Raw genomic sequence first — 27,808 nt, forward strand, 5'->3', positions numbered from 1 at the left:
TCTGTATTCGTGGCTGAAAACATGCAACCCAAACACTCGTTTTGGTCAACTCTGAGGAGGATATTTCCTTTGTACTAGAAAAATAACTTTTTTGAGCAGGCCTGCCTTCTGTTGCATGTCCTAAACCTGCACTAAAATTTCAGGGATTAATTAATTTAGATAAAACCAGCACTATCAGATCATAATGTAACATTTGTTAATTATTTCTAATTAGTAATTCCAGTCAAAAAAACGGTAAATCTCAGCATAACACAAGTCATTCCAATTTGAAAACTACAATAAATATTAAGTTGACAATATTTAGTAGTTTAAAATAATTTCCGTTTGTCTGACTGTCTTTGTTTGAAGTCTTTAAGACCAAACCGGATGTGCGAATGGTAAAGTTGGCGTGTAACTTGACACACAAGGCGGAGGAAATGGAGGAAGAGGAGGGTAATGCGTTACGTGTTTGGGAATGTCGTGAAGATCATCGCCGGGCGGGCGGTGCTTTTTTTTCCGCTCACTTCTCCGTCGCTCTACCGTGTTGATTAACGGTGCCAAGTAACGGGACGACTCCTACGCGGCGTGTTTACCGCAAAACGACGGTCGTCTGAAGATGTTAGCGAGGAAATTAGCAATAATGACCGCCTTCCTGGCTCGGCCGGGCGACTTCGGCGTCCCCTCCTCAGCTCGTTTTGGTTAGCATGTTTTTTTTTTTTTTCCTCGCCTGTCAAATTAGCTTGTGGCATGCTAAACGCGAATAAATAGCACCGCTTTCCCCATTTTTTTTTTTATCATAGTCTTCCTTTTAAGTCTTTACTATGACTAAAAGAAGAAGTTAAGTGGCGGTAAAGGATTTCCTGCGAGATATCCCCCGTCCCCAACACACCCGTGGTGATGCCCGGTGTGTGGAGCAGCAGAGCCGGGCGGAGAAGCTAGCTGGCTGCTAGCGGAACAGCCAGCGGGGGTTTGGGTATTTGGATGATCGTGACGCCGAGGACGAGCTGATCCGCTCGGGTAAAAGCAGCCAGCATGGTCGAGCCCAGCCTGGACGACTCCAACGTCAAGGTGGCGGTCCGCGTTCGGCCCATGAACAGGAGAGGTGAGCGACACTTTAATTGGGAAATGCATTCTTTTACATTAGCACCCCTATGTCAAGATGGGTTTGCTAATTGACAAGTATGTGTCATTTTGATTAATTCCCCTAAGAAGGTTTGGTTGTCATCGGCGTGGTTTTGACTGCGATTATTTTCTTTCTTTCTTTCTTTTTTTGTTTTGATATACGACCTTGGACGTTTTAACGATGGGAAGCATCATGTTGCCGTCACGTGTATCTACAGTGTCTCCCAGCCTTTATTGAAAACGTCAAAAAGGATTGAAAACACCATCTAGTAAACATTTTGTCATCGGTAACTTTTTAAATCACATTTTTTTTTTAAATTAACGGTGAAATTACTGTCACCACTTAAGTTTGGGAACACAGTATGGCGTCAAAACTGTTTTCCCTATGGGCAGTAATAATAATATTGTGATAAACATTGTTAAATCTCTGTTGTCATGTAAAGATGGTTGACTTCTGTTAGCTGTCTGAAACCATTCTAAGTTTAAATGGAAGTCAACAGATCTGAAGCTTACAGGTTAGTAACAAAGTAGATGAAGAAATGCATCATGGGAAATAAAATCAGGAAGCACAAATAATATTTAAAATAAAATAAACTGTCGCACTGATATTGAAATTTCCAATCCTCCCCAAGTAAAGCTTTGATTTTGTGTCCACATTCTGCTGGCCGTTATGACTCACTGTGCCAACTCAGCAAATCCTGTTCCCAAAGGACCAGTGGCCAAAAAGCCACAAAATATCACCAGTGGCTTTCCGACTGAATAAAATCCGACATCGACACTAACAAATGCAGTAAGAGTTTAGACGGATACTCATGATCACGACAGGCTGAGCCGCACTGTGTTTGTTCACGGCGTAGGCGTGTAGCTAGAGCATGAGACAGTTACACTTCTCTGTAATATGTATTTATGTATTTACCAAGCTGTCAAAGCAAGATCTGCAAAATATTTATAGCTTGGAAGTTAAAAGTTTCCACTGTTTTGCGTAAATCCCTGCAGTAAACTGGGCACCTTGTTTTTCTGACTGCCTTCCACCAGTCTCCTTTGTCCTTATATGCACAACAATAGAAAAGTGGTTCCGCTCATTTTGTTTTAGTCAAAATTAGGTCACTCGTCTATATAAACAAATCATTTCAAGAAGTCAGCAGGGGATGGAAAAGTTCCTAAATATAGTGAGCAAATCCCTAAGTTGCCAACGGATCATCTGTTGGCAACTGTTGTTATGTTGAGAATGAATCAATGAATCACCCAGCCACTGTTTTGTTGATGCCCCTCCCCTCCGGAAAATATCGATATTATCAAACATTGACTCTTCCATATGTTGACTCTGCAGCTCCTAAGTTTCAAGCACCACCTGTTGCTTTGGCATGCATTTGACAGCAGCTTGCAAAAGCATTCGGATGTGTATGGCGGCCATTTATTTATATCTTTATTTACTTTTGTTAACCGCGTCTAACTCAAACGAAGGCAAAAACACGGCTGACGCACGCCCGCCAGTAAATCGGCAGCAACAGCTGCTCGGGGGGGTAGTGCGCTCGACACTTTTAATGCCCGCCGCCCCTTTTTTGTCATCATTAAATCACGTCAGACGATTCACGCCGTCATGCCTGGCCAGCTGCCAACGCGGGCGTCGCTTGAAGTCAAGGAGGACGGCATCATTGTCAGCCGGGCCTGAGTCAATGCGTCTAGACATTCCCGCAGTGGAGCTCGCGCAGTCACCGGTTCCTAAATCAAGCTGCGAGGAACGCCGGCCGGGCACGAGAGAAGAGCGCTGACAGCTTGTTGTTACCTGGTAGAGAGGAAATGCTGGAAAAATGCTCCCCTTTGAGATTTTGGGGTAACGCTGAAAAAGAAACTCCAGTTGTGCCTTCAGATATGTGACTCAACTTTGATAAATCTGGCTCGACTGTCCATGCGGCAGGATGGTTTTGGAAAAGATTTTGGAAACAGCAGCAGCAGTTGCCACGTTTCCAAACCGGAACGTTTCTGACTGAACGGAGCCTCTGTGTTGATGTCAGAACACGAGCATGTTCTTTAAAAAAGAGCGAAAGAAAAAAAGATTCAAAGAAGCTTGCTCACAGCTTGAAGACAAGACAAGACACTGGTTCATTTATAAGTTGTTCTAAAAAAAAAAAAAAGCACTAGCAAACCATCTAAAGTGAATTTATTTGCTCAGTCTTAAAACATTTTATTCACTGTACAAATTAGGTTTAAAATGTTTTTATTTGAAACCAGTGATGCTCAATTTTTTGATAATACACATTATTATTGTCTGATATGAACCTTTTTCAATGTTTTTATGATTTGTGTGAACAAATTTTTGGTTCCACTGTCATTAGATGAGTTATGTTATTGGTAATAATCACATGGTCAGCAGTTACCAAACTTAAGCTTCACATTCAAAGTAGCCACTGCACAGTCTTGTTTTTAAGGAGTGGTTCAATCCAGGTTGAGGAATGGCGGGCAAAACGGGACAAAGGCAGGAAGGGAGTGAGTTGGAGGGAATATTTGCCGATGTTGCGTAATAGCCTCTGTGTTCCCATGGCCGCGGCCTTCCCGGATCAACCAATCGGCTTTCTGGCGTTCCCTCGTAGTCACGACGATACGGGAGAAAAACGGCCAATGAAAATTGGAAGGCGGATTTTTTTTTCCATTTGCATTTATGGTGATGATTACACAGGAACCCGGTACGGGCCCAAACCAAAATGGAGCAAGTCCAAACCAAAATCTTTTTCGTTCCCGTTCCAAATTAAGGAGGTTCTGTCGCGTTGAAATTCCAAACCAAGGTGTGTCCGCTTTGGTGGAGTTTCAATTCCAAACCAAGACCAGTACAACCAGTACAGTGCTGTTCCAAATAGGCCTGCAACTATTAATTATTTTAATAATTGTTGATTTAAAAGTTTTAATTCCCACATGATATCATGTCTACTAACAGTGCAGAAAACGCAAACTTAAATAATGATTCAGTTCCTGGTTTGGTCAGAAAATTGGCAAGAAATTATTTCTCACTTTTTCAAAGTAAAATGTTTCTCATTGTCTTATTTTGAAAAAAAAAATACAACAATAATCAGTCTGAAATGCTTAAATTACTGGATGATTTAATTTGAATTATTTGGACAATTTTAAATGAAATAGGGTCTCTAAATGATTAATCGATTATCAAAATATGTGTTGATTGCTTTGATAAATGATTCAATTCATTATTTTTGGCAAAACAACTAGTTGTTTTTTTCCCTGTCATAAAAACTAAAAAAAAAAAGAAGACAAGAAAATCATCATCGTCTGAGCTTGTTCACGCATGTCTTGCTAGCAGGCAGATTTTATTACGGTGAGGAGATTTTCTATTTCAAACCATAGCTGAGTGAATCAAACATCTGTCTGCAGCGAATTCCAGAGGAAGGTGCGTTGAACAGGAGAGAAAAGACTCCCACCTTCTATTTTCATATCAAATATTCGTTTATTTTCAGTCAATATCACCGAGTGGACCAAATATTAAAACCGGTCCATCTGACTGTCCAACTTTTGGTTATCAAACAAACACTTTGGGGGTCACGTCAACTGTGTGTCCTGCTCTATTGATTATCTTAAAGTCCAATTTACAAGGTCATTGTTCAGATTCTGCCTCTCCCATTTTCCAAAAGAATATTCCCCAATTATTGTGTTTTTTTTACAGTTTACGCTAGCTCGTGATCAACGTTAGCCAACTTCCCAATTATTGCTTTGTCTGCAAATTAGCCATTTCGAGCGCAAGTCTCTGCATGTGGCGCTTGCGCAAACATCACGTGATCGATTAACTTGACACGCTACACTACAATGATTATTCGCCTCTGTCACATGGAAATCGAGATTTATGCCGTAAATCCTAATTTCACACAATAGCATCTGAATCCAAACACTTTTGTCCTGTCCTGTCTGCAGAAAAGGAATTAAACACCAAGTGCGTGGTGGAGATGGTGAAGAACCAGACCGTCCTCCATCCCGCCTTGACCAACCTGGGCAAGGGCGATTCCAGGTATGTTGGTTCTTCACGATGCTTTGGAAGTGTTAGCGTGTCACTCGCTCATGGTTAGCCGAAATGCAGCGTTGTCGTCATGCAGCAGTTGGCAGGAAATACACCAATCCCGTCAATTTATTATCAACAGCCAATCCACCACAAAAACTCCGAAGGGGACAAAGTTTAATCACCCCTCCCCCCGTCCGTCCCTCATGAAATGGCAAAATCAACAGCCCGACTCCATATTCAGAGGAAATCATCTGTGTCGGAAGAAAGGATCTTGTGACTGACTAGTGGAACAGACTGGAAAAAAGAAATTAAGGGAACGAGGCAGCGTTTGAGACCTCGGTCTCGGCCTGGAAGACAGACAGAGACCAGACGTTTGCACGTGGACTCCACTCGGCCTGTCTTTCTCCCACCACTTTGACTTCCTCCCTTTTTTCTCAAGTCTTCCGTTTCTGTGGCAACAATAAACGGCTTTGTTTAGGTTAACTCCGGGTCGACTCCCGCGCCTGCCAAGCCCCTTTCCTCCAGCGTTGGAACTCCACGGGCTCATTCACCGGAGCATCTGTCGACCATAAACCTTCCCCCTGGTGACTTTTATATGGAGGCGAACAAGAGCCCGGCTGTAGTTTCTTCGGCCGCCTGTGGGGCTGACAAAAGGCAGTGGAAGCGGCGAGAGTGCTCGGCCTCGCCGCGCAGATGCTTCTCTTTTTTTTTTTGCACATTTGCATAAAGGGAGGAAAAAGCGTTTACTCGGCGACAGGCAGCGTGGGAGGGGGGGGAGACGACGTGCTGCGATGCTGCAGGTGCAGCCGCAGCACGCCGAGCGCCCCCGTCGTTAGCACGTTAGCACACATTTGTTTTTGGATTTAGAGGCTAGCGATATGTCCAGCACAAATGGATAAATGGGTCACGTAAGGCCGGTTGGTGTAATCCCCGTCTTCCCCTGGGATCATTCTTTAGCTATTATTTTGATGATGGATTTGTCAGATGACCTTGTATGACAAGCAGGACTGGGTAAATAATTAATTGATATTAATAAATACAATCATTCATTGATTTCATAACTCACCATTATGAAGTAACTTAAATAAATTGGTAACAAGCCATTTTTCCTAAATCAGCAATACAATCAATCAATAATATTAAACGTGGGTGTTTATTGATTGTAATCAGTCAAGTTAGCTGGTGACAATCATCACTCGCTCTCGAGTCTGTAGAAGATAAATTATGGAAGAAAAAAAATTGGCTTGAAATGCATGCGGCCGCCATCATTATTACATCTGCGCCAACTCCGCTTCGGTTTAACATTCCAGTCTCGCTCCGTTTCTCCCCACGCGGCCTTGAATGGTACATTCCCAGCAAGAGGGCTCGGGCTGAAAGAACAATGCAAGAACAGTAGCAAGGGGGGGTGTGGAAGCAACCATGCGTTAAGACATTTTCTAAATGACGGTGATGAGAGTGGAGGAGCAAGCCCGCGGCTTTCCGGACCATCTAATTCTCGCTCCTCATTTGGGGGGGGGCGAGTGATGGCTTACCTCATTAATAGGCGCACAAGGGCGAAGACGAGTCTTCTCAACCTCCGTCTTCAAAGCTGCCGCGACAGCTGTCATCGCAGCAAACGTCACAAACCTGCCACGCTCACAAAGGCCCTCGAATTCGTCGGTCCATGTTTAAAATAATTTCAACTAAATGGGTGGAAAGAAATTAATACAGTTCAAATAAAAGCTAATTGTTCAGATGTTCACTGAGGTGGTCTGCTGAGCTTTGTGGACATCCTCTGTTATGACGCTTGGAAATCTTGACCTTTTAGGAACTGCTCAGTCACTACCCGCAAAGTCACATGGCCCGTCTGGTACATTTGGCGCCGGTGCCAACAAGCGTGAGGAGGAACATATGTTTGCGTTCATGTGCTGGTGGCTTTGTGGGACAAAAGATGTAGAAGGGATACCGTTTTTGTCGGATTTCATATTGTCAAGCATGTCCGTTGAAACATACGTGAAAACTTAAATCCTTGGCTCGGAACTTAGCGAGATGTGGTTGAAGAAGCACGCAGAGATGATTTTCACATGCTTTTAACTTGAAATTTCGACTCCTCAACAAAGAAACGTCTGTGGTAGCGGAGGAATTTCCATCTGCTGTTTTGGTGTCAAGTTTTCATCAATCCGTCATTTTTTTTCTTCTTGCTTATGTTTGTGTGGTCGCTACCCAAATTGCAAGTAAAATCTCCTTTTCATGGTCACTGAACAAAACCCTGACGTCATTCTCTGCCCACATTAAAAATGGGAAAGCTACATCTCCACCAACCAATTAGCAAAAGATGCTAATGGCTGCTATGGTCTGCCTTTTAAATGTCACTTTGAGTTCTTATCATAACCTCGACCCACTAACCCCTTTACACCCCCCCTCCCCCCACGATCTCATTCAAAACGACCTCCAGCTACACACTTGGGAAGTAAACAAACACACACACAGTCAACTAAAAAGTGTTGGCGGGTGTCGAAAGCTATTTTTGGTTCTGTGTCTTCAAAAGACACGCGATTATGTTTCTTTGTTGTAAATAAATAACAGACACTTGCTAATCTGCATGAAATCTATTGTCTCTTTTTTCCATGTGCACTTTGACCCCCTGCGCAACATCACCAGGACTCAGTCCAAGGTAATGCCGATTATTTATTTATTTATTTTAACTGTCAACAGTGAGCTCATTTCTGCTCCTCGTGAGTCACCGCTGGCTTTAAACAAAGACACGGTTGTGTTGGAGTGGCTCTCGATTGGAAACGCCATATTAGACACCATAGCAACCATTTGGTTATTCACATCTGCCTGCCTACGTGTGCTCTCCAGGTTTTTGCCTACGACTACTGCTTCTGGTCCATGGACGAATCGGACAAAGAGAAATTTGCTGGTTGGTTTGCCCAAAACATCCCCAGCACTAAGGCTGAACAAAATTAGGAAAATGATCTTTCTGGCAGATATTGAACAAGTCTCATTAAACCAAACTTCAGTGTAATATTCACAATAAGCAGTAACGTTTACAAACATGAAAGTAAGCTACCGTATTTTCCAGACTATAAGTCGCAGGGTTTTTTTTTTTTATATAGTTTGGCTAGGGGTGTGACTTATATACAGGAGCGACTTATAGTCTGGAGAATACGGTAATTATAATTTCGATCGGAAAATGATACATTGTTCAGCCTTACATATTGTCATAAATGTTGACACTTAAAAGACTAGAACAACCTGCTTCTCCCTCCAGGTCAGGAGGTGGTCTTTCAGTGCCTTGGAGAAAGTCTTCTCCATAACGCCTTCCTTGGCTACAATGCCTGCATCTTTGCCTACGGACAAACCGGTAAACTTTATTTTTTAATCACTTGGAACTTAAAAAAATAAATATTGTGGTCATCTATGGCTGTGCATTTCTAGTTTCTGCGTTCTCCGAGTGTTTCACTATACTACAACCCCATGTCATTTTGGATGTCCTCTTTACCTGTGTAGGTTCCGGAAAGTCCTACACCATGATGGGTTCGGTGGACCAGCCGGGGCTCATCCCCCGCCTCTGCAGCGCTTTGTTTGAGCGCACGCAGAAGGAGCAGCGTGAGCAGGAGAAGTTTACAGTAGAGGTCTCCTACATGGAGATCTACAATGAAAAGGTTCGAGATCTGCTGGACCCCAAAGGGTACGGTAATTTAATTTCTAGTTCCATAAAAATTAAAAAAACATGAGTCTCCCCTGTTGGAAAATTTCTGAACATGTGATGTTAAGAAAGTGATAGATTGCTGGCCAAGACCAGCTGTTGCGTGTGTGGTCACTGGTTTTGGAAGTTGTTCTTGGTGGACTTCAGGTCATGTCCAACACTAAATCAGCACCACTGGCTTGCTGCTGACGACCTGACCTTTGACTTGGTCGGACCTTTAAACTCTATCCTCGTTGAGGTCAAAGAAAGAGCAGACCATCTGACAACCATATGTGCTTTGCCATTGATGAAGTTCTCGGCCTGAATGAGGGTCAGGGAACGCTGCGGTCGTGCGGTCGGAACCGCCAGAATCTCGATGCGAGTCTCCATTGTTCACCGTTCTTGTTTTCTTTCCAGGGGCAGACAAACGCTGAGAGTAAGAGAACATAAAGTGCTGGGTCCATATGTGGACGGTCTCTCTCGGCTAGCTGTTGCAAGCTACAAGGTGACCTTGCTATACCTTTCTTTGACGTCAATTCACCCAATTATGGCATGAATAATTAAGAGGCCAATTAACCATTGACAGGACATCGAGGTGCTGATGTCAGAGGGGAACAAGTCTCGCACTGTTGCCGCCACCAACATGAACGAGGAGAGCAGTCGATCCCACGCCGTCTTCAACATCATCCTCACGCACACCCTGACGGACGTGCAGTCTGGGGTAAGGTACAAACACAAAGATGCGTGGAGCCCCAAGCCTCACTGATTTTACCCGTCGCTCCCATTAACGGCCGCAAAACAGCCAATGGCACATTACGTTAATAATTAACAGCCGTCGACTGTTTCCAAGGCTGCCCGAGTCCTACTCTGCTTTGTTTTGTTTGTCATTGAGCAAACATGGCTGGATTTACACGGGAGGGTTCAAGGGACCAGTTTTTTTTTTCGCTCCCAAGTGGCAATTTGGACACGGCAGCGTTAATGGGGAAAAAAAAGTTTAAATCAAATGTGGATATATATAGGATATAAATATTTGAATTTCATCTTAGTATCTTCTAATTGAAGAGACGGAATTTGACATTTGGATTTGCAGTGGAAAACAGAGAATCTTGTACAAGATTAGTGACAAAAAAAAAAAGCCACCAAAAATTTCCATCAGCCCAAATTTCCACGAGTTGTCCTCTTCCGAGTCGTAAACATATCGCGCAGACTCCGTGGATGGGCGACTCACAATAGCCTTTTGTATTGTCGAGCAACATCATCAACAGTGCTCATGGCCTCCAAACATGTTTTTTTTAATGCAGTAAATGAGCTACAAGTCACGTGAACCCTCTGCCCCCCCCCCCTTTCTTTCTCCCCTCCCCCTTTTCGCTCTATCCCTCGCTCTCTTACAGACAAGTGGTGAAAAAGTGAGTCGGCTGAGTCTGGTGGACTTAGCCGGAAGCGAGCGAGCCGCCAAAACCGGAGCGGCTGGAGAGCGTCTCAAGGAAGGAAGCAACATCAACAAGTATGCATACGTAGCCATAAACCTCAACTGCTTTCTTTTAAGTTACTTTCAATTTCCTATTAAAGCCCCATGAATTCCAACAGTCATTTTCCTGCTTAAAAAAAATAAAAAATAATATAATATAATATAATATGAATACATTTTCTTTTAAATATTTGATTTAATAAAATAATTTCTTATTATAGTCATTTTAATGCCTCAAGCTGAAATTAAATTCCGTATCTTAACTTGCCATGGAAATCAATTGGAATTTTTCCACCACTTTGTAGACCCTTTTTTTTTGTAACCAAAAAGTATTTTGTTTATTGAGCCCTTTTCAAAGCTGATAAAAAGCGTGACTTTGTTTGCGTGTCTGTCAGATCGCTGACTACACTGGGCTTGGTGATCTCCGCTCTGGCCGAGCAAGGAACTGCCAAGAACAAGACCAAGTTCGTTCCTTACCGAGACTCTGTTCTGACGTGGCTGCTGAAGGTACCAACGTGAGCTCGCTAGCCTCCTCTCGCTCTGCTTGGTTTTACATTCTCATTTCCGCTCTCGAAGGACTGTCTCGGCGGTAACAGCCGCACGGCCATGGTGGCGACGGTAAGCCCGGCGGCCGACAATTACGAAGAGACGCTATCCACGCTGCGCTACGCCGACCGGGCCAAGAGCATTGTTAACCACGCCGTGGTCAACGAGGACCCCAACGCTCGCATTATTCGGGAGCTACGTGAGGAGGTGGAGAAACTCCGAGTGCAGCTCACTCAAGCCGAGGTGAGATCCCTTTGAGAAGAAACCTCCAAATCTTCTCTACCTCCTAATTACTTTTCACCCCGTGCAGTCTTTGAAAGCCCCAGAGCTCAAGGATCGCCTGGAAGAGTCTGAGAAGTTGATTCACGAGATGACCGTCACGTGGGAGGATAAGCTTCGCAAAACAGAGGAGGTTGCTCAGGTAACCACGACAACAAAATTTATAAATTAAAGGGCTACTAACATGGAAAACTGGACAGCACAGTGAGGAAAACTAATTTCCCAAAATGTATTTGATTCCTTTTGTAGGCACGTCAGAAGCAGCTGGAGAGTCTGGGCATTTCCCTCCAGTCGTCGGGCATCAAAGTGGGCGACGATAAAAGCTTCCTGGTCAACCTGAACGCAGACCCAGCACTCAACGAACTACTAGTGTACTATTTAAAGGTACACACGCAATGAATTGATTTAACCGCTGAATTCTGCTAATCTTAACTTTTTTTTTTTAGGAGGACCACACCCAGGTGGGTTCGGCAGACTCCCAGGACATCCAGCTGTGCGGCATGGGCATCCAGGCCGAGCACTGCGTTATCGACATCAACGCCGACGCTGCCGTCATCCTCACCCCATACCCCAACGCTCGGTAAAGACCAGAAACATTTTAGTTTAGTTTGGTTAATTTACTGAATGAGAAAATGGTAATGTAAAATTTAATTCAAAATAAATCTGTGTCCAGGACGTGTGTGAATGGGTCTCCGGCTACCTGTGCACTACAGCTTCACCATGGCGACCGAATCCTCTGGGGAAACAATCACTTCTTCAGGTATTGTCCCTCAGTTTTTGTGTGTCTGTATGTGGAAGGTTCAAAACTTCAAACCTTTTTTCCGCGCAGGATCAACCTTCCCAAGCGCCGTGGTCGAACCGTTGAGGATGAGGAGGGCGTGATGAAGAAGAGCGGCAGCAGCGAGCAGCTTGATGCGGACGGCGACTCGGCCAGCGAAGTGTCCAGCGAGGTCAGCTTCTCCTACGAGTTTGCTCAGACTGAAGTCATGATGAAGGCTCTGGGCAGCAATGGTAAGCAAAAAAAAAAATGTTGTCCTTCTGACCATCAGAAGCACTGACCTCCATTCGCAATGTTTTTTTTCTATGTAAAAATTCCACGACCTATTTTCACATGCATTTTTTTTTTTTTTTCCCGTCAGACCCTATGCAGAGCGTCCTACAGTCGCTGGAGAGGCAACACGAAGAGGAGAAACGCTCAGCCTTGGAGCGCCAGAGGCAGATGTACGAGCAGGAGTTACAGCAGCTTCGTCGCAAGCTTAATCCGGACCGGCTGTCCGCGGGCCCCCCGGGACCGCCGGCATTTGGCCAGCCCGGCACTGGTCAGCAGTCTCACTACCGAAGTATGGAGAGGCTGAGCATGGGAGGCATGAGCCACTCCAGCAGCGCTCAGAGCCGATTGAGACAATGGAATGAAGACAGGTGCATGAAGATTCCACATCAAAATAAAGAAGAACTCACTTTTGACCGTGGAAACACAAAACTAAACTGACTTGTTCTACCTGTGCTTCCAATGTTCTCCCATAGGGAGGCTGTGTTGGTGAGGAGCTTGAGGCGTCTGCGAGAGCAAATAGTGAGAGCCAACCTCCTGGTACAAGAGGCCTGCTTCATCTCAGATGAGCTGGAACGCCACACCGAGTACCGAGTCACTCTGCAGATCCCCTCAGACAACCTCAACGCCAACCAAAAGGTCTCCAACCTCAAATTCAGCCATATTTAAGATTTCTGATTTAAAGCGTCACTTTGAGTCACCTTATTAAAAACGATGGGACTAGTTGCTAAATCAAGCTAACCAAACTGCTAATGACGGTGCGTGCAGAGGGATGCCGTGCTCAGCGAGCCCGCCATTCAGGTGCGACGTCGCTGCCGCGGCAAACAAATCTGGAGCTTAGAAAAGACCGAGAACCGCCTGGTGGACATGAGGGAGCTCTATCAAGAATGGCAGGACTACCACCAGCACGACAGCGACAACCCGGTAAGTTAGCGGTAAAGAATTGGCATAAGGAACCCGGGGAGATTTAACTGATCTCTTCGCTTCCAGGGGATGCGCTCATATTTTCGTCGGGCCGACCCTTTCTTTGATGAGCAAGAGAACCACAGCTTGATCGGCGTGGCCAACGTCTTTTTGTCCTGCCTTTTCTATGACGTCAAGCTGCAGTACGCTGTGCCCATCATCAACCAAAAAGGAGAGGTAAGGATGTTGATGCATTGTCATATCGCAGTTGGACTCATTTGCATAATCCCACACACACACCAAGTTTCAGGACTTTTTAGAAGTTCTGCAATTAGTTTAATGTTTTTATGTTTATTTTTTATATCAGGTGGCTGGGCGTCTCCATGTGGAGGTGGTGAGGGTTGGAGGGGCTCTGGAGGACAACATCGCGGGAGGAGATGATCCTGACAATAATCCAGAATCAGAAATTCAGGACCGCAAACTTGTCTGCATGGTAAGAAATGTCTGGTGCCTACGTGTCAATGATGGTCCTGAATCTACCTCATCTTTTGTTTCCCCCAGATTAAAATTCTACAGGCCACCGGTCTCCCCCAGTATTTGTCCAACTTTGTCTTCTGCCAATACACTTTCTGGGACCAACCCGAGCCCATCATCGTGGCCCCCGAGGTGGACCCCCACTCGTCGTCGCCCAGCACCAAAGACCCACACTGCATGGTGGTGTTCGACAGCTGCAAGGAGCTGGCCGTGTCCGTGTCGGAGGATTTCATCGAGTACCTGACTGAAGGGGCCGTGGCCATTGAGGTGTTTGGACACAGGCAGGCTGACACGGGTAGGAACCCGGCCCTCTGGGACCTCAGCATCATCCAGGCCAAGACGCGCACGCTACGAGACAGGTGAAGCTTTTTCTTCTCAGGGGACATTTCAGGTCTCACAAAGCATTCAGAGAGCCGAAACTAATTTAGGAAAAAAATAAAAGACTGAGTGCCAAAAATCTCATTGCAGAACTTGTTTTTGCCCCGCAGGTGGAGTGAGGTAATGCGCCGGCTGGAACTCTGGATCCAAATCCTGGAAATTAATGAGAACGGAGACTTTGTCCCCGTTGAAGTCATTCCCGCCCGAGACGTCAACACCGGCGGAATCTTTCAGCTACGACAAGTACGGATGAATCTACCTACAGAAGCATTCCCAAAGTTAACCCATCCTTCCATGGCTTTTTATTCTCGCAGGGTCAGGCGAGGAGAATCCAAGTAGACGTGCGCTCCGTTCAGGACTCGGGCACCATGCCGCTTATATCGGAGATCGTGCTGGCTGTGTCGGTGGGCTGCGTGGAGATCACCAGCACCATCGGCCCAGAGGGAGATGAGATGGACAGTTATCAGGTTGGAAAACAGTCACAAATAGCAAAATAATGCAAATGGATTTTTTAAAAATTATTTTGTGCATTTTCTCGCTCAGGAGAGAGACCTAGAACGTTTGCGACGTCAGTGGTTGGCAGCGCTCACCAAGAGGCAGGAGTACTTAGACCAGCACTTGCAGAGCCTGGTCAGCAAAGCAGGTCAGCCGCAGCCGCACACAAGACCAGCCCGTTGCATGTATGTGTGGTTGACGCGGTTACTGTTGTGTGTAGAAAAAAACGAGGACGACGTAGAGAGGGAGGCTCAGCTGCTGGAATGGCGCTTGACACTGACGGAAGAGAGGAACGCTGTCATGGTGCCCTCTGCTGGCAGCGGTATTCCTGGAGCACCTGCGGAATGGTATGTTTTGATTTAGCTACGTGCGTCAAAGTCAGTTTGAAAAAAGATAAAGTTGGACTTGTTCGTTTGTCCACAGGGTTCCACTTCCAGGCATGGAGACGCACATTCCAGTCCTCTTCCTCAACCTCAAACGTACGTCATATGTTTGTTATATGCAAAATTAAGGATAGAAGCTTTATTTATACATAATTTTAAAAAAAATCATTGTTATTATGGGAGATTTCGGAGGAAATGGTTGAGATAAACTGTCCATATTTCATGACAGCTGACGACCTGAGCTCCCAGGACCAATTCGAGGTTCCCGACGCGGGAGGCTGGGACGCCACGCTGAGCGGCGAAGACGAGGATGACTTCTTCGACCTGCAGATTGTCAAACACTACGACGGCGAGGTAACGACGACGAGGAAGGAGGGAATCTTGACTCCTTTTGGTCGGCCTCCAATCTTAATCTCGCTTACCAGGTGAAGGCGGAGGCGTCGTGGGACTCCACCGTCCACGAGTGCCCGCAGCTGAGCCGCGGGGGAGCTTGGCCCGACAGCCGGGTGTACCTCACCGTACGCGTGGTGGTGCAGCTCAGCCACCCGGCCGACATGCAGCTGGTTCTCAGGAAGAGGATCTGCGTCAACGTTAATCCCGGACGTCAGGGCTTTGCCCACAACTTCCTCAAGAGGATGTCCACGCGCAGCACCATCCCTGGATGCGGCGTCACCTTTGAGGTGGTCTCCAACATCCCTGGGGTAAGGCCAGAAAAAATATTGTGTGAGCTCTGGAATCTTTGGTAAAATAACGAAATGTTTTTTTTCTCCCCCTCGTTAGGATGCTCCTGGTTCAGAAGACAGGGAGATGCTGGCCCGCCTCGCGGCCAGCGCTCACAGCAGCGAGTCGGCCGACGACGAAGCCGCCATTGAGAAGTACCTACGCAGCGTCCTCAGTCTAGAGAACATCCTCACCCTGGACCGACTCAGACAGGTACACGTCCACACAAATTCCACCATAATGCAGGACGAGGTAAAGAGGATACGTTAAAAAAAAAATAATATTGATATGATTATTAGGAGATAATCTGACATTTCTTTGTTTGTGTGTTGAAGGAGGTGACAGTGAAGGAGCAGCTCGCCGCAAGAGGACGAAGCAACCGGCGGAGTCTCAGTTCTCCGTCTGTCAACAGGGTAAGATGTGAAAAGAGCCAACACATTGAATAAGTCATGTTGAGGTAAATGAAGTTCCAGGAAAACACCAATTTTACACTATTCCTCTCGGAAACCACGAGAGACAGGAAGTCACAATATTCAACATCAGCAATTTTAGTATATGACGTAAGCAATTTGGGTTTCTTCAACTGTTGGTAGTTTTACAATGAAAAAAGAAATCAACGCAGTCGCTGTGTTACTTGGATAATAGAGTTATGAAGAAAGACGTTTTTACAAGTATATATCAGGACATTCATTTTCAGCAGTTGTCAAACACACAAAAAAAAAAAGCCACAATCTGCAACATCAGCACTTTGACTACATGAAGTCTGAGAAATGTTTTTTTTTTGTCAGTCAGAAGTGCCTACTGGCAAGAAAACAAGAGCAACATTTCCACCTTTGTCACTTTTATTTTTCTCATGAATAATATTTGCTTGATGTTTTTCTTCATCCACAGCTGTCTGGAAGTCGACAAGACTTGTCCACCACCTGCCTGATGGAGGACAAGGTAACACGCAAACAGGACACACACTTGCACAATCTAAAAAGTGAATCTTTTATACTTCAGAAGAAAACAAATGTTCCTTTAGTAGGAAAGTCAATTCCTGTATTTCATGGCTGCATGTGTGGTGTTCAGGGTCGCTGGGAGAGTCAGCAGGACATCTTCATGCCGTCAGCGTACCATCGCACGCTCCCCCGTCCAGCTTCGTCACCCTCCACCTATTACCCCGTGGCGCCGCAGCAACCGTCGCCACCGCCGCCGCCCTCCTCGAATGCCGTCACCTCCCCACACAACCAGGAGCCAGAGCAAGGTAGCCATCACCACCATGCCATCATTGTTCTTCAGCTTCATCTTCTTCTGCAGCTGCTGCTTCTTCTGACGATGAGCTCATGGTTTTTGCAAAAATGAAGAATGAATGAATCATCAGTTTGATTGATTGCAATGCATTTTTTTCCCCAGTCTTTTTGCTGCCATGTTCTATGCTTCTCTGCTAATCTATCACACCTCCTTTGCCTCCTTGATTCCTTGCCTCCTCCTTCCTTCTCCGCCTCCCCCCCCCCTCAGGTCGTTCAGGACTTGCTGCCTCTTATCTTTCAGTGAAGGCGTTGGTTCCGCAGATGCCCAAACTGCTCAAGTCTTTGTTTCCGGCACGCGATGACAAGAAGGAGCTGAGGCCGTCGCCGCACGGCCAGCAGGTGGGCAAAGATGGCCGCTGTGCTTTTTCCTTCAACCAAAACCGGTGGTTCTCAAATTTGGGTTTGCGATCTTTAACTTAATGGTCTGCAGAATAATTTGAAATAAATCGTTGTGTTGTTATTGGAAAAAAACATTTATGACTACATATGGAAACCAGCAAATATTTAATTAAGTTAAATAATTAATTCGTCAGCCAACCTGACCTTTGCTTCTGTTTTGTTTTTTTGTGTCGTCCGTCCAGCAGCACATGCCTCGCATCATGTCGCCACCAGGGGTCGACGACACCAGAGTCAAGGTGGACATGGTGAGGATGCACAACACTCCACCTGCTTATGTTGTCACGCTCTTATTTACTTTTAAATAGACTTTCAACTCCTAAAATATAACTGTTTTCTTGGTGCCGGTAAATTTTAGTCCTGAGAGTAGGGCTATCACTAAAAACAACTTGTACAAAATTTTATTTTTAGTAAATGGTTGATTTTTGAAAGGTATGCTCCAAAATAACTGTACAGGATTATGACCCAACAAAAGACAAGTACATCTGCGAGACAAACGTTGCCTATTGCGAGTCTGACGCTGGTTTTGTGTGGTCCGCCCCCGGCGCTCATCGCTAGGCCGCCCCCATCCCACGAGCGCCGCCGGCCAAAGAGCGGCGCTCCGACCCGACCGACGCCCCTCCTCTTACCGTGCATGACCCGCATGACGGCACCCCCCTCAGCCCGCTCAGCCAATCGTCCAGCGGCTACTTCTCGGCCAGCGTCTCCACGGCGACCCTGTCGGACGTCCTGCAACCCCCCTCCTCGTCCTCGTCGTCCTCCTCCCTCCTCCTCGAGGCCGCGCTCGCCGCCAATCACGACGGCGTGACCGCACGCCCCTTCCTTTCTGAACAGAAGCCGCCCGACGACTCGGCCCTGCCCGACTGGCTGACGGACGGCACCCATGTGACCGTCGGGAGCGGCAAGGCGGGCACCGTGCGCTACGTGGGGGCCACGCACTTTGCCGAGGGCGTGTGGGTGGGTGTGGAGCTGGACTCCCCCGCAGGTGAGTTGTGGATTTTTGACGGTGAAATTATAAACTCAAAATAATCCATTTCCAATCATTATATATAGTTAAATAAGTATAAATATAATATACAAAAGTAAGTTAGTTTGGCACTGAACAGGAGCCTTGCGCAACCTTTTGGTTTCTTCCTTCAAGGTAAACACGACGGCTGCGTGGGCGGCCACCGCTACTTCCGATGTCGGCCCGCGCACGGCATTCTGGTTCGGCCGGAGCGCCTGAGCTGTCGGGACAGCCGGCAAGGCGCCTCGGACCCCCCCGCCGCTCCCAACACCGCCCGGGTTCCCGTCCTCCGAGGGGACAACCGTAAGTCCTGGAGCAGCTGAGAGCAGCGACCCGGAGTGTCGGAGCTCCTTGGACGGAGGAAAGCCGAAATCTCCTCGTGTCGCCGCCAGGAGAAGATAAGAGCTTTCTTTTTAGCTTTTTCGCCAGTTTGGCTTCTCTAGCCACAATTCCTCTTGCTGTCGCTGCATCGGAGGCCGTCTCAGGGACCGAGGATGGGCGTGACCAAGTGAGCGAGCGCAATTTTGCCATTGTGTGCAATAAGTCAACTTGTTGGCTCCGTGTTGACGTCAAGGATGACGCACGAGGCCCTGCGTGTTGGGTGAGTAAGTGCATCTTATTTTGAAAAGACTCTTATTTAGGCAGGAACAACCTCCTGTTGTATTGTAGGAAAAGTGTACATTTCAGAGACGACATAGGAAATGGCCAATTTGCCAAGCCCTTGTATACTTTTAACAGATTTTTTTGTTGTGATGACTTGTCACTGTGGCCTGTCAGAAAATTGTTACGATGACGGTAATACACAACGCAAATAGAAAGTCCGGAGTCTGTGGGTGCACAGAAAAATTATTAGGGCCACACTGATGATGCCAAAAATTGCAAAGGAACATTAGCATCTTGCAATTTCACAGGATCACAAAAAGTTGAAAAAATTTATCAAACAGTTTGGACCGAATAATCCTAGAAAGCACCTAATTTTAGGCTTTTGCTCAAAACCAAATTTTTAATGTTGCGACTCAACTCTTTAAGTGTACATTTATGACAAAGTCATAAAGTGACAAGAACAGAAGTTGGACATTTAGGAAAATAATGTTGTGTATTTGTGAAATGCACAGTTTACGAAGGTAATTTCACTCGAAAAGAAGCAATCTGACTTTGCTGGTAATCATGGAAAGAAATGACTTTCTTTCATGCACTGCCTGACGTTGGACTTATGTACAACTCGCAACATTAGCGTTACCTTCTTTCGATGTTACTACTTTATTCTCATATTATCAAACTATATTTTCTTCTCACTGTGGCCCTAATTATAATAATGAAATTTTAAATAATCATTAGTGTGATCCTTGCGTGTTATGAGACATATCACAATTAGTTTATTTCTATTTAAATATACACAAGCCTCTGTGGCACACACATTTAACTAAGCCTTTTTTTCTTTACTGCCATTTAACACAAAAAAAAAATTTTAAATTGCACAAATGATTTTTTGAATAATCGCTGCTATAAACACTCCCGAGTGACTCCCATCTAGTTGTAGTCGACACGCACATTCATTTTTGTTTCTTTCAAATGGAGGATGAGTGAGGCACTTTGTCATGTGACTTTGCTAAGAATGAATAGCACCTAGGACCAGACAGCCACCTGATTTAAAATTATCTTCGACAAACAATGTGGTGAAAAATGTCACATTTCTAAATTTAACCAAAAAAAATTACCATTTTTCAAGAAAAATCTTCATTTGCAGAAACGTGTAGCTATGAGATTTGTTTTTATGACTTAAAAGCCAGAATTTTACCCCCTCACTCCCCAAATCACAAATTCCTAAACAGAAATAATATTTTGAATAAATTCAATTGGGAAATGTTCTAGATTAAAGCAAAATAATATTCTGACAGAAAAGTCATACATTTCTGCAAGTGAAGTCATATCATGAGTAAAGCTGCATTATTACGAGAATATAGTTGAAATGTTACATAAATGCTGTTAATTTAATTTTAGGAGAAAAACCTTTGATAGGAAAATTTGTTATACTACAATCAAAATAAGGTGGTGTTTTTTTTCTTTTTTTTTAACTGCAGTAAAAGTGTCATCTTAACATTTTATTTAAAAAAGAAATGGTGCAATCAAGAGGAAAAAAGTAATGGAGGTAATGAAATGGTTACTTCAAGGTTGTTAGTGCAGGTATCAGATGGTTAGGTCGGAAGTGCTTTTATCAAATTATGACTTAAAGGAAATGAGGAAATGTTTGTGTATGTGTGCGCGTTGGGTCTTGGAAGGTAGTAAAAAAATCGACCCGAAGCAGGAAAAAAAATTCCATGACGTTGACATTGTTTCTAGTCTACGCAAAAATGTCCCTGATAGGCGTGGAGAGTCTGTCGTCTCTCATATCGGCATTTTTTTAAGTGTCTCCCCCCCTCGTGCATGTTTTCAAGACTTCATACAATAATTCTGACTTTTAATCTTGTCACATACTGACATCATCGCAATTCACAAAGGCCATTTGTGGCCATTTAAAAAAGAAAAAAAAAAAAACGGTAATTCATGCTTTGCCCACATTCAGAGGTGTCATCTAATTTTGCAGGAAACTCTTTCGGCTCATATTGGGGCGCCTAAAATTTTCATTTTGCTTGTATTTATTTTATTTAAGTGTTGGTGTGTTGTCAACATAAGTGCAAATAAGCAATACAATCTTTGTTTTTCTGTTGTTACTAAGGGATGAATATGATTTGACATTAATATCGCAGCAACTGACAAACATTTCATATCAACACAAAAGATTAGCGATCATGTTTGTGTGTGTGTGCGTGTGTGTAAAAAAGTGGGGAAAGAAGTGTTCATTTTTTTTGTTTTGATTGCCTATTAATTTAATTTTCTGTCACTATGCTGCAATCCAAAGAGAGAATGTGTATTGTGAATAGGAACAGCTATCATGTTTTTTTTAATTTGTATCATCGGAACAGTTATCTGATCAGAGAATAAAGGAAAATGAAAGCTCACGGAGTACTCAGTATGTCAAATGTGCTAATGTAATGCTATGAATGTTTAAAAATGAATTTATTGTATGTATTTATTTTAGTATTGTATTATAAGACGTCACCTGGCCAAGCTTGAGTAGCTTTAATTCCCTTGTAAATAGAATAAAAACAAAAATGCATAAAAACTGTAAAAATAGAACAAATCAAACTCATGCAACTGATGGAAACCAATGCAGTACAATTAGTTGTGTATTTTTTTTTTGACACGTTTGATCATTCAAACAAGGCACTGAAAACAAAGAACAAAACAAAGATATATATGATAAACATATTTTTCTCCATATTGCCTAAAGAACACACATTTTCCAACCCAGCCTTATTTTCCCATGTGCATTCATACAAAATGAATCCACAGTGTCACTTTTTACAGCAATTTTTGTTTGATTTTCTGAAAGTAAGTAAAAGTCAAGTGAACAGACCTGACCTGAAGGCATCACACACACCTTGAAACTATGTGAGAAGAGCACCTGTGATAGAAAAGCTCCGAAATGGCACCATCGAGCACTGATGGGCTGCTCCTCAATTGATTCAATGTCAGTCACGCTTCCCTTTACTCCCTCTCCATCAGACTTTTACTGCAAATTATAATAATGAGCTACAGTTCCCTTTGACATGCTTGTCGTTTTAAAGTAGGGTAAGGTTTCTAATTAGTGTTAGGGTTTCAAAATGCAGCCCGACCTGATTCAAATCATCAGAATTTTTATCAGCTTTTTCAAAGCTTGATGATGAGATGATGATTTGAAATAGGCGGGCTGCACCGAAAACAGACAGGGTAGGGTTTCGAATTAGGGTTAGGGTTTTTCATTAGGGTTTCAAGGTGATCTGTTTTGTCACCCTTCCCACCACAATGAAAAACCTTTGGCTCCGCCCCTATTTTGACTCATAATGGTCAGCTACATTCCTCTCCGACTGCAACACGGGTTGAACATTAGCTATTTACGATGGCCCGGTTTTGTTGGAACGTACCATCGTCTAACCTTATGGGGGTGTTTCCAGGTCCGATGGGATTAAAAACTGAGGTATTTGCGGTAGTGTTTCAGGAATCTGGACATTTCAGAGCCATCGTAAAAGTCGTCTTTGCATCAACAGCACAGACAACAGGAGGCACTTGAATGCAAATTCATAGTGGATTGTAAAAGTGTTGAAATAGGCCAACAAGAGGAAAATAGTGAAACAATGCTTAATTAAAACTTTTACAATTTGTTTTAGAAACATTTTCAGCAGCTACACGTGGCCACCGAGTGGAAATAAAGCAGCTTTATAAACAAAGAATCGACACTTGGTGATTTAAACACATATAAGGCAAAAATTAAAAATGATGACGGGACATTTTGGAGTGACTCCACACATTTGATGTGTCTAAACAAAAACATAACAAGTTAACACTTAGGCTTCTGTCAACGGAAGCTCCTTTTGTGTTCCGGAATATGGAAACACGTTTTTGTGGAATTAAAATGTGGCACCCACGCAGTTTATATTATATAGGATATACTAATATGCAAACATGTATAGTATATAAAGTCATACATATTTTTAATATGTGACATCATAGTGGTTATGGGGACAAAAAGGCCGTTGCGTAATTGTTGCGTTTGAGAACAAAACAAAAATGAGGTGCCGGTCTGGAATGACCTCCCTTTAAATGTCTGTCCAATTTTAAAACTCATTTGAAGATTTTTTTTTTAATATTAATACTGTGAATTTTTTGTGGTTTAACTGTCTCTAAAAAGCACGTTGTTACAGCTTCCGCTGATGTCAGGTCACGAGACGCAACCTTTGTTTTGTTCTTGGTACGCCACGAAAATGCAACGTCAGGAAAAAAAAAAGCTTTGTTTTGGTTTTGAGGCTGCACCGTTGTGATCACAGTGTGACGAACGTCATCTCGGTCATCGTGAACTCTCGTTGAGCGGGTTGCTATTTGGGCTTCTGCTCAAATCTTTGCATTCAAATTCATGACGTCACCTCTTTTCAGTCATCTTCCGTCACCTCCGTCTTGATGTCATCCACCAACGTTAAGCCGGCCCCGTCCACTCCGTCTATCGTCGTCTTCTCCAGACTCTGCTCGTCCTGGAGGCCAGTCAGGGAGCAGCCCGTCGGCCCGGACGTGGCCCCTCGGCCCAGGGCGGCCACCCAGCTGGGCATCAACGTGGGAACCTGCCGCGGGAAAGGACACGCTGGAGTTCTTCTGTGCTTCACGAGAAGCCAGTCAGAAGATTTTGATATTCTTGTAAACCTGCTCATCGTTGCCGTCCGCTTCGTCACCGTTGGACTGACCTCCAGGACTTTGCACGTCGATGCTGTGGTTCTCCAAGATGGCTGCTTCTTCGAGAACACACACATTCCTCACATCTTATGAACATTTGAATAAAACCGAAAATACACATAGCGGGTCACAGAGGAAGACGTTACCGATGTTGGCACGTCTCTTCATGTCCTTGCGACGATTGGCAAACCAGTTGTACACTTTCAGGGACGTCACCTTCTCAAAGTCCAGAAGCTTTTTTCCTAAAACACACGCTTGTTTTTCTGGATGCCAAGGAGCAGGCGGGGATCGAGTCAAGATCTGAACCCACCTGGTTTCTGAATGACGGCGTTGCAAGCCATGGAGATCTCCTCCCTCCTTGCCTCGTCGGGATACTGATTGTCACTGAAGTAGCTGCATGTGTATGTATGCACACACAATGAATAATGGAGTCATGTCACTTGGCCATGCAGCAATCTGTAACGTTACCTTTCCATGAGGGCCAGACACTCTTTCCTCCAGGTGAATCTGTTCCCCCGGCGTAGGCGAAAGCCCCCTGGAGCAGGGGCGAATGTGGGCGGGGCCTGGTGCCAGTCCATCACCACGTCCTCCAGAGTCAGTGGGGCGCTATGCATGGCGAGTGTGGCGCCTGATGTGCCAGACACATATTGTCATTTTTGTTTCCCCCCAAAAAATACAAACAAAAAATACATGTAAACACAATGTTGCTGACCAGGGTTGCTCTTCTCCAGCTGATACCATCTGAAGAAGGCTCGTTTCTTCTGTTCGCTGAGGTCAGACCCTTGCTGCAGTAACCAGTGGGAGATGCGACTCTGACTAATTCCTGCAAGAGGACCAGGACAGGTGAGCTTTCACTTAAGGGAAGAAGGGGGGTTTAGGCGACACGCACCTGTCACCTGTGCAACCACGGCCTGGGAGATACGCCTGCTGGCCAGGAAGGATTTGATCTCCTCCTTCATGACACTGCTGTTTCTCCTACAAGCGGAAGCATGCAGGTTTTGTTTTTCTCTTTCAATTTGAGAATCACTATTCCGGGTCAGGTCAGGTCCCTGACTCGGTAGCTAGGGTTCATTGTAAAACCCATTCCACACGGCTCCTACCTCATCAAGTCTTCCACTTTCTCATCGACATCTGCGTCGTCGTCGCCCGCCTCAAACCCGAAGCCCACCGAGCCGCCGCCCACAAGAGGAAACCTGGTCAGCGGCGACATCTTCCCGTTGGTCTGAGCTACCGTTGCCATGGCTACGGGCAAGGTTACATCAAAGCTACTTGGCGATAGACGGCCGTTGGAGAAGACCGTCTGAGTGGCGGCACTGGAAGACGAAGGCGGGGCGTCGGAAGACAGCTGGTGTTTTGAGGCCCGTCTGTGAGGGCGGTCCAGGTGGTCTAAGGTGTCCAGAGCATGGAGTAGCTCGGCCTGGCTGATGCCCGTCCTCCTGAGCCTCTGGAGGAGGTCGATCTGCTCAATAGTAAAGCGAGGCTCCTCACAATGCTGGAACATCCTGGAAGAAAGGAGAGAAATACATTTCTGATACTCCTCAACACTTACCAACTTAAAAAGGTACCGATACCAGACAATGAAAAAAAATCTGACATCGAGAAAGTCCTCCTCAGCAGTGGTTAGCGTTATACTATAACAATTTGACACATTGGCAAATTGCAATCATTATTAATATTTATTATTCGACAAAAACAAAATCGGACTAAGTAATAAGATGCCATGCTGAAGAACAGCGCTGTTTTAACTTTTCCTTCTCACACGAAAGTCCATTGAAAAAACACCTGATTTTCTACTACTTAGAACACTGTGCGACTGAGACACTTTGTCTTCATTGCTTTTGTACATGACGAAGATGAGCAGCGGTGCGTCTAAATCACTGCTGCGAGGTGGAATGCAAAGATGCCGAATAAGAGGTAAACTCTTAATTAACCGAGAGAGACGAAAGTTTATTAGTTTGGGAGCCTGTATGTCAACATCTGGGCAAAAGGTAGCAGAACTACGGGGTGATTAAAGGGGGCTTGGCCGCCAGCACTTCGCCGAGAGACGGAAATCAAGCGGGCTAATGTTATGACAGCGTTATAAACACTGCAGCGGCTCGAAACTTACCTTCCTTATTCCAGTCGACAGTACTCCGCAAATGTTTTTGTTGCAAGTGTCAATGGAGACGGAGCACTCGTATTACGTTCATTTCCCCGTCAATAACGTCTTGTCTTGACTGCATTTGGGCTTCAACCCACCGTCAGGGAGATTGGCCTATTGTCAGCGCTCCAGGCGCCATGTTTGACACTGCGCCGCAAGGGACTAGTGTTGGCTCGTGAGTGAACAATTCGTTCAAAAGAACGAATATGTTCAGTGAACGAGAGTGAACGAATCACTAAAGGGATTCGTCCTTTTTTCAGTTCATATGACTTCAACCAGTAGGTGTCGGTAATGCACATTAAAGCTAGTGCCACCTCGCCATAAAACAAAACGAAGAAAATGACGTAACTTCCTGTTTACGAACGAGTCGTGAATTGCATTTCCCGTTCATCAACTGAACGGATGTGTGAGTGAACGAGTCAGTGAGTGAGTAATTTACATTTCCAATTCATCGCGAGAACAGATCAGTGAGGGAACCAATCCAGACTTTCTCGTTCGCGAACAAGTTATTGGGTGAACTGCCTTCCCGTGCATCAACGGATCAGTCAGTGAACGTGTTGCGTCTCCTGGCGTGTACTATGTAAGCCAGAATGTCAATTTACGATTTGCCAAGGAAAGAAATATGTACTCACTGAAACACCACTTCTTTTATGCGCGTTTTCTCCAAGCTAACGGCTAACTTTATTGCATGAAGGGATGCGCCGTTATGCAACAACGGGGAGATTATGCTTCTCTTTGTGTAATCTGGATTTTATAACACTTAAATTTTAAAATAACGTGTATGTGAAATATTAATGTGAAATTGCAGTAGATATATTGGATAACAATATTGAGGCGTATATATGCATACACGTTATTTAAAAACTACTAAATTGAAATTGAACGAATTTTTTGAGTGAACTGATCCTAAAGATTCAGTTCACTGAAAAGAACTGGAATGCACATCACTACAAGTGACGACGGGATTGGAGTTGCCAAATCAGGCGTTCTGATTTGTTATGACCATCTTACACCGAGTGCCAAAAGTCCCAATGATCGTGAGCAGCAGGGGTGGGGGGGGGCCCCATTTCAACCCCTTACACTGAGTGCCAAGCAGGGAAGAAATGGGTACCATTGTTATAGTCACTGGTATGACTCGGCAGGGGTTTGAACCCACAACCTCCCAATCTCAGGGCGGACACTCTCCTCTTAGGCCACTGAGCTGGTAAACACTTGTATCGTAGTATAACACTTATAGTCGTTTTTAAATAACATGTATGCCTAAATATTGTTATCCAATATATCTACTGCAATTTCACATTAGATTGCTGGTTTCAAATTTGCTTTTAATATTATTATTTTTAATAAACATTTATGTTAAAACTTGTCTGGCGTCTTATTCCTTGTTTTTAGATTCGCCAATTAAAACATAAAAATCAGACATTTGGTTAACTGCTTTATATGACAATATGTGTAGGTACACTACACGAGGTTTAAAAAAAAGAGAATAAATAAAGGGTTAATTGCACAACAAAAGCAGTTGCTCGCACCTGGGATATTTGTTTAAAAGAATCGTTCACCAAATCGTTCGCTACACTTTCTTATTTATTTATTTTATTATTTTTTTAATAGTAGTTTTTAAATAACGTGTATACCTATGTACGCCTAAATATTGTTTAATAATATATCTACTGCAATTTCACATTAGATTGCTGGTTTGAAATTTGTTTAACTTTGGGTACTTCGAAAGTGTCATTTTAAATTGTACTTTGCTAGGTGTTCGCGTACACAACGTGTTGTGATGACATCTGCTGTGGAGTCTTCGGCTAGTCGCTTGTGAGCTGCTCCATAAAACCATACATGTTCCACAGCCTGAGAGCGAGTCTTCCATAGGGTAGTGGTTAGTGCGCTCGGCTTTGCCCCCAGCGACTCGGGTTCGAATCTCAGTGGTACCAAAAACTTTTTCACTGAGCTAGTCGCTTGTGAGCTGCTCCATAAAACCATAGATGTTTCATGGCCTGAGAGCAAGGCTTCCATAGGGTAGTGGTTAGTGCTCTGGGCTGTCACCCCAGCGACCCGGGTTCAAATCTCAGTGGGACCAAAAATTTTTCACTGATCTAGTCGCTTGTGAGCTGCTCCATAAAACCATACATTTTCCACAGCCTGAGA

General features: G+C 44.6%; 2 protein-coding genes across 6 annotated transcripts; one reads left to right on the top strand and one right to left on the bottom strand.

Annotated features, from left to right (window-relative positions):
* Positions 1-396: 396 nt before the first annotated feature.
* kif13ba (kinesin family member 13Ba) lies at positions 397-21,218 on the top strand. 3 transcript variants are annotated; one of them, XM_049717037.2, is made up of 37 exons: positions 397-1,081; positions 5,017-5,110; positions 7,742-7,754; positions 7,943-8,003; positions 8,355-8,447; positions 8,594-8,774; positions 9,189-9,276; positions 9,358-9,492; positions 10,163-10,275; positions 10,635-10,746; positions 10,816-11,028; positions 11,096-11,206; positions 11,314-11,448; positions 11,511-11,644; positions 11,738-11,824; positions 11,894-12,075; positions 12,204-12,483; positions 12,589-12,751; positions 12,881-13,036; positions 13,103-13,252; positions 13,383-13,508; positions 13,577-13,908; positions 14,038-14,170; positions 14,242-14,394; positions 14,471-14,570; positions 14,643-14,769; positions 14,846-14,901; positions 15,035-15,159; positions 15,231-15,506; positions 15,586-15,738; positions 15,861-15,938; positions 16,417-16,467; positions 16,597-16,771; positions 17,026-17,156; positions 17,399-17,461; positions 17,772-18,198; positions 18,355-21,218. In XM_049717037.2, the coding sequence occupies exons 1-37, from the start codon at positions 1,012-1,014 to the stop codon at positions 18,540-18,542; spliced, it is 5,265 nt and encodes a 1,754-aa protein (XP_049572994.1). In that variant the 5' UTR covers positions 397-1,011; the 3' UTR covers positions 18,543-21,218. The 3 variants fall into 3 exon arrangements, with proteins under 3 accessions (XP_049572994.1, XP_049572996.1, XP_049572997.1); XM_049717039.2 differs by having other exon boundaries at positions 17,059-17,156; XM_049717040.2 differs by having other exon boundaries at positions 17,059-17,156; positions 17,402-17,461.
* A 210-nt stretch (positions 21,219-21,428) lies between these two features.
* LOC125966710 (homeobox-containing protein 1) lies at positions 21,429-25,835 on the bottom strand. Of its 3 annotated transcripts, none has more exons than XM_049717123.2 (9): positions 25,628-25,835; positions 24,621-25,022; positions 24,410-24,495; positions 24,233-24,343; positions 23,989-24,148; positions 23,831-23,913; positions 23,667-23,762; positions 23,491-23,573; positions 21,429-23,411 (listed from the first exon to the last, which is right to left on the bottom strand). In XM_049717123.2, exons 2-9 carry the CDS (start codon positions 25,019-25,021, stop codon positions 23,226-23,228), a joined length of 1,206 nt encoding a protein of 401 aa, XP_049573080.1. In that variant the 5' UTR covers position 25,022; positions 25,628-25,835; the 3' UTR covers positions 21,429-23,225. The 3 variants fall into 3 exon arrangements, with proteins under 3 accessions (XP_049573080.1, XP_049573078.1, XP_049573079.1); XM_049717121.2 differs by having other exon boundaries at positions 23,491-23,579; XM_049717122.2 differs by having other exon boundaries at positions 23,491-23,576; positions 25,628-25,834.
* Positions 25,836-27,808: the final 1,973 nt, after the last annotated feature.

The sequence above is a fragment of the Syngnathus scovelli genome, chromosome 4 (assembly GCF_024217435.2).
Source record: "Syngnathus scovelli strain Florida chromosome 4, RoL_Ssco_1.2, whole genome shotgun sequence".
In the NCBI taxonomy this organism is placed as follows: Eukaryota; Metazoa; Chordata; class Actinopteri; order Syngnathiformes; family Syngnathidae; genus Syngnathus; species Syngnathus scovelli.

Coding starts and splice junctions, on each gene's coding strand:
- kif13ba (XM_049717037.2), top strand. CDS start 1,012: ATGGTCGAGCCCAGCCTGGACGACTCCAACGTCAAGGTGGCGGTCCGC. Junction 10,276..10,634: donor GAAGGAAGCAACATCAACAA/GTATGCATACGT, acceptor CGTGTCTGTCAG/ATCGCTGACTACACTGGGCT. Junction 14,395..14,470: donor ATGAGATGGACAGTTATCAG/GTTGGAAAACAG, acceptor TTTCTCGCTCAG/GAGAGAGACCTAGAACGTTT.
- LOC125966710 (XM_049717121.2), bottom strand. CDS start 25,021: ATGTTCCAGCATTGTGAGGAGCCTCGCTTTACTATTGAGCAGATCGAC. Junction 23,763..23,830: donor CGCCGTCATTCAGAAACCAG/GTGGGTTCAGAT, acceptor CGTGTGTTTTAG/GAAAAAAGCTTCTGGACTTT. Junction 23,412..23,490: donor CGGACGGCAACGATGAGCAG/GTTTACAAGAAT, acceptor TTCCCGCGGCAG/GTTCCCACGTTGATGCCCAG.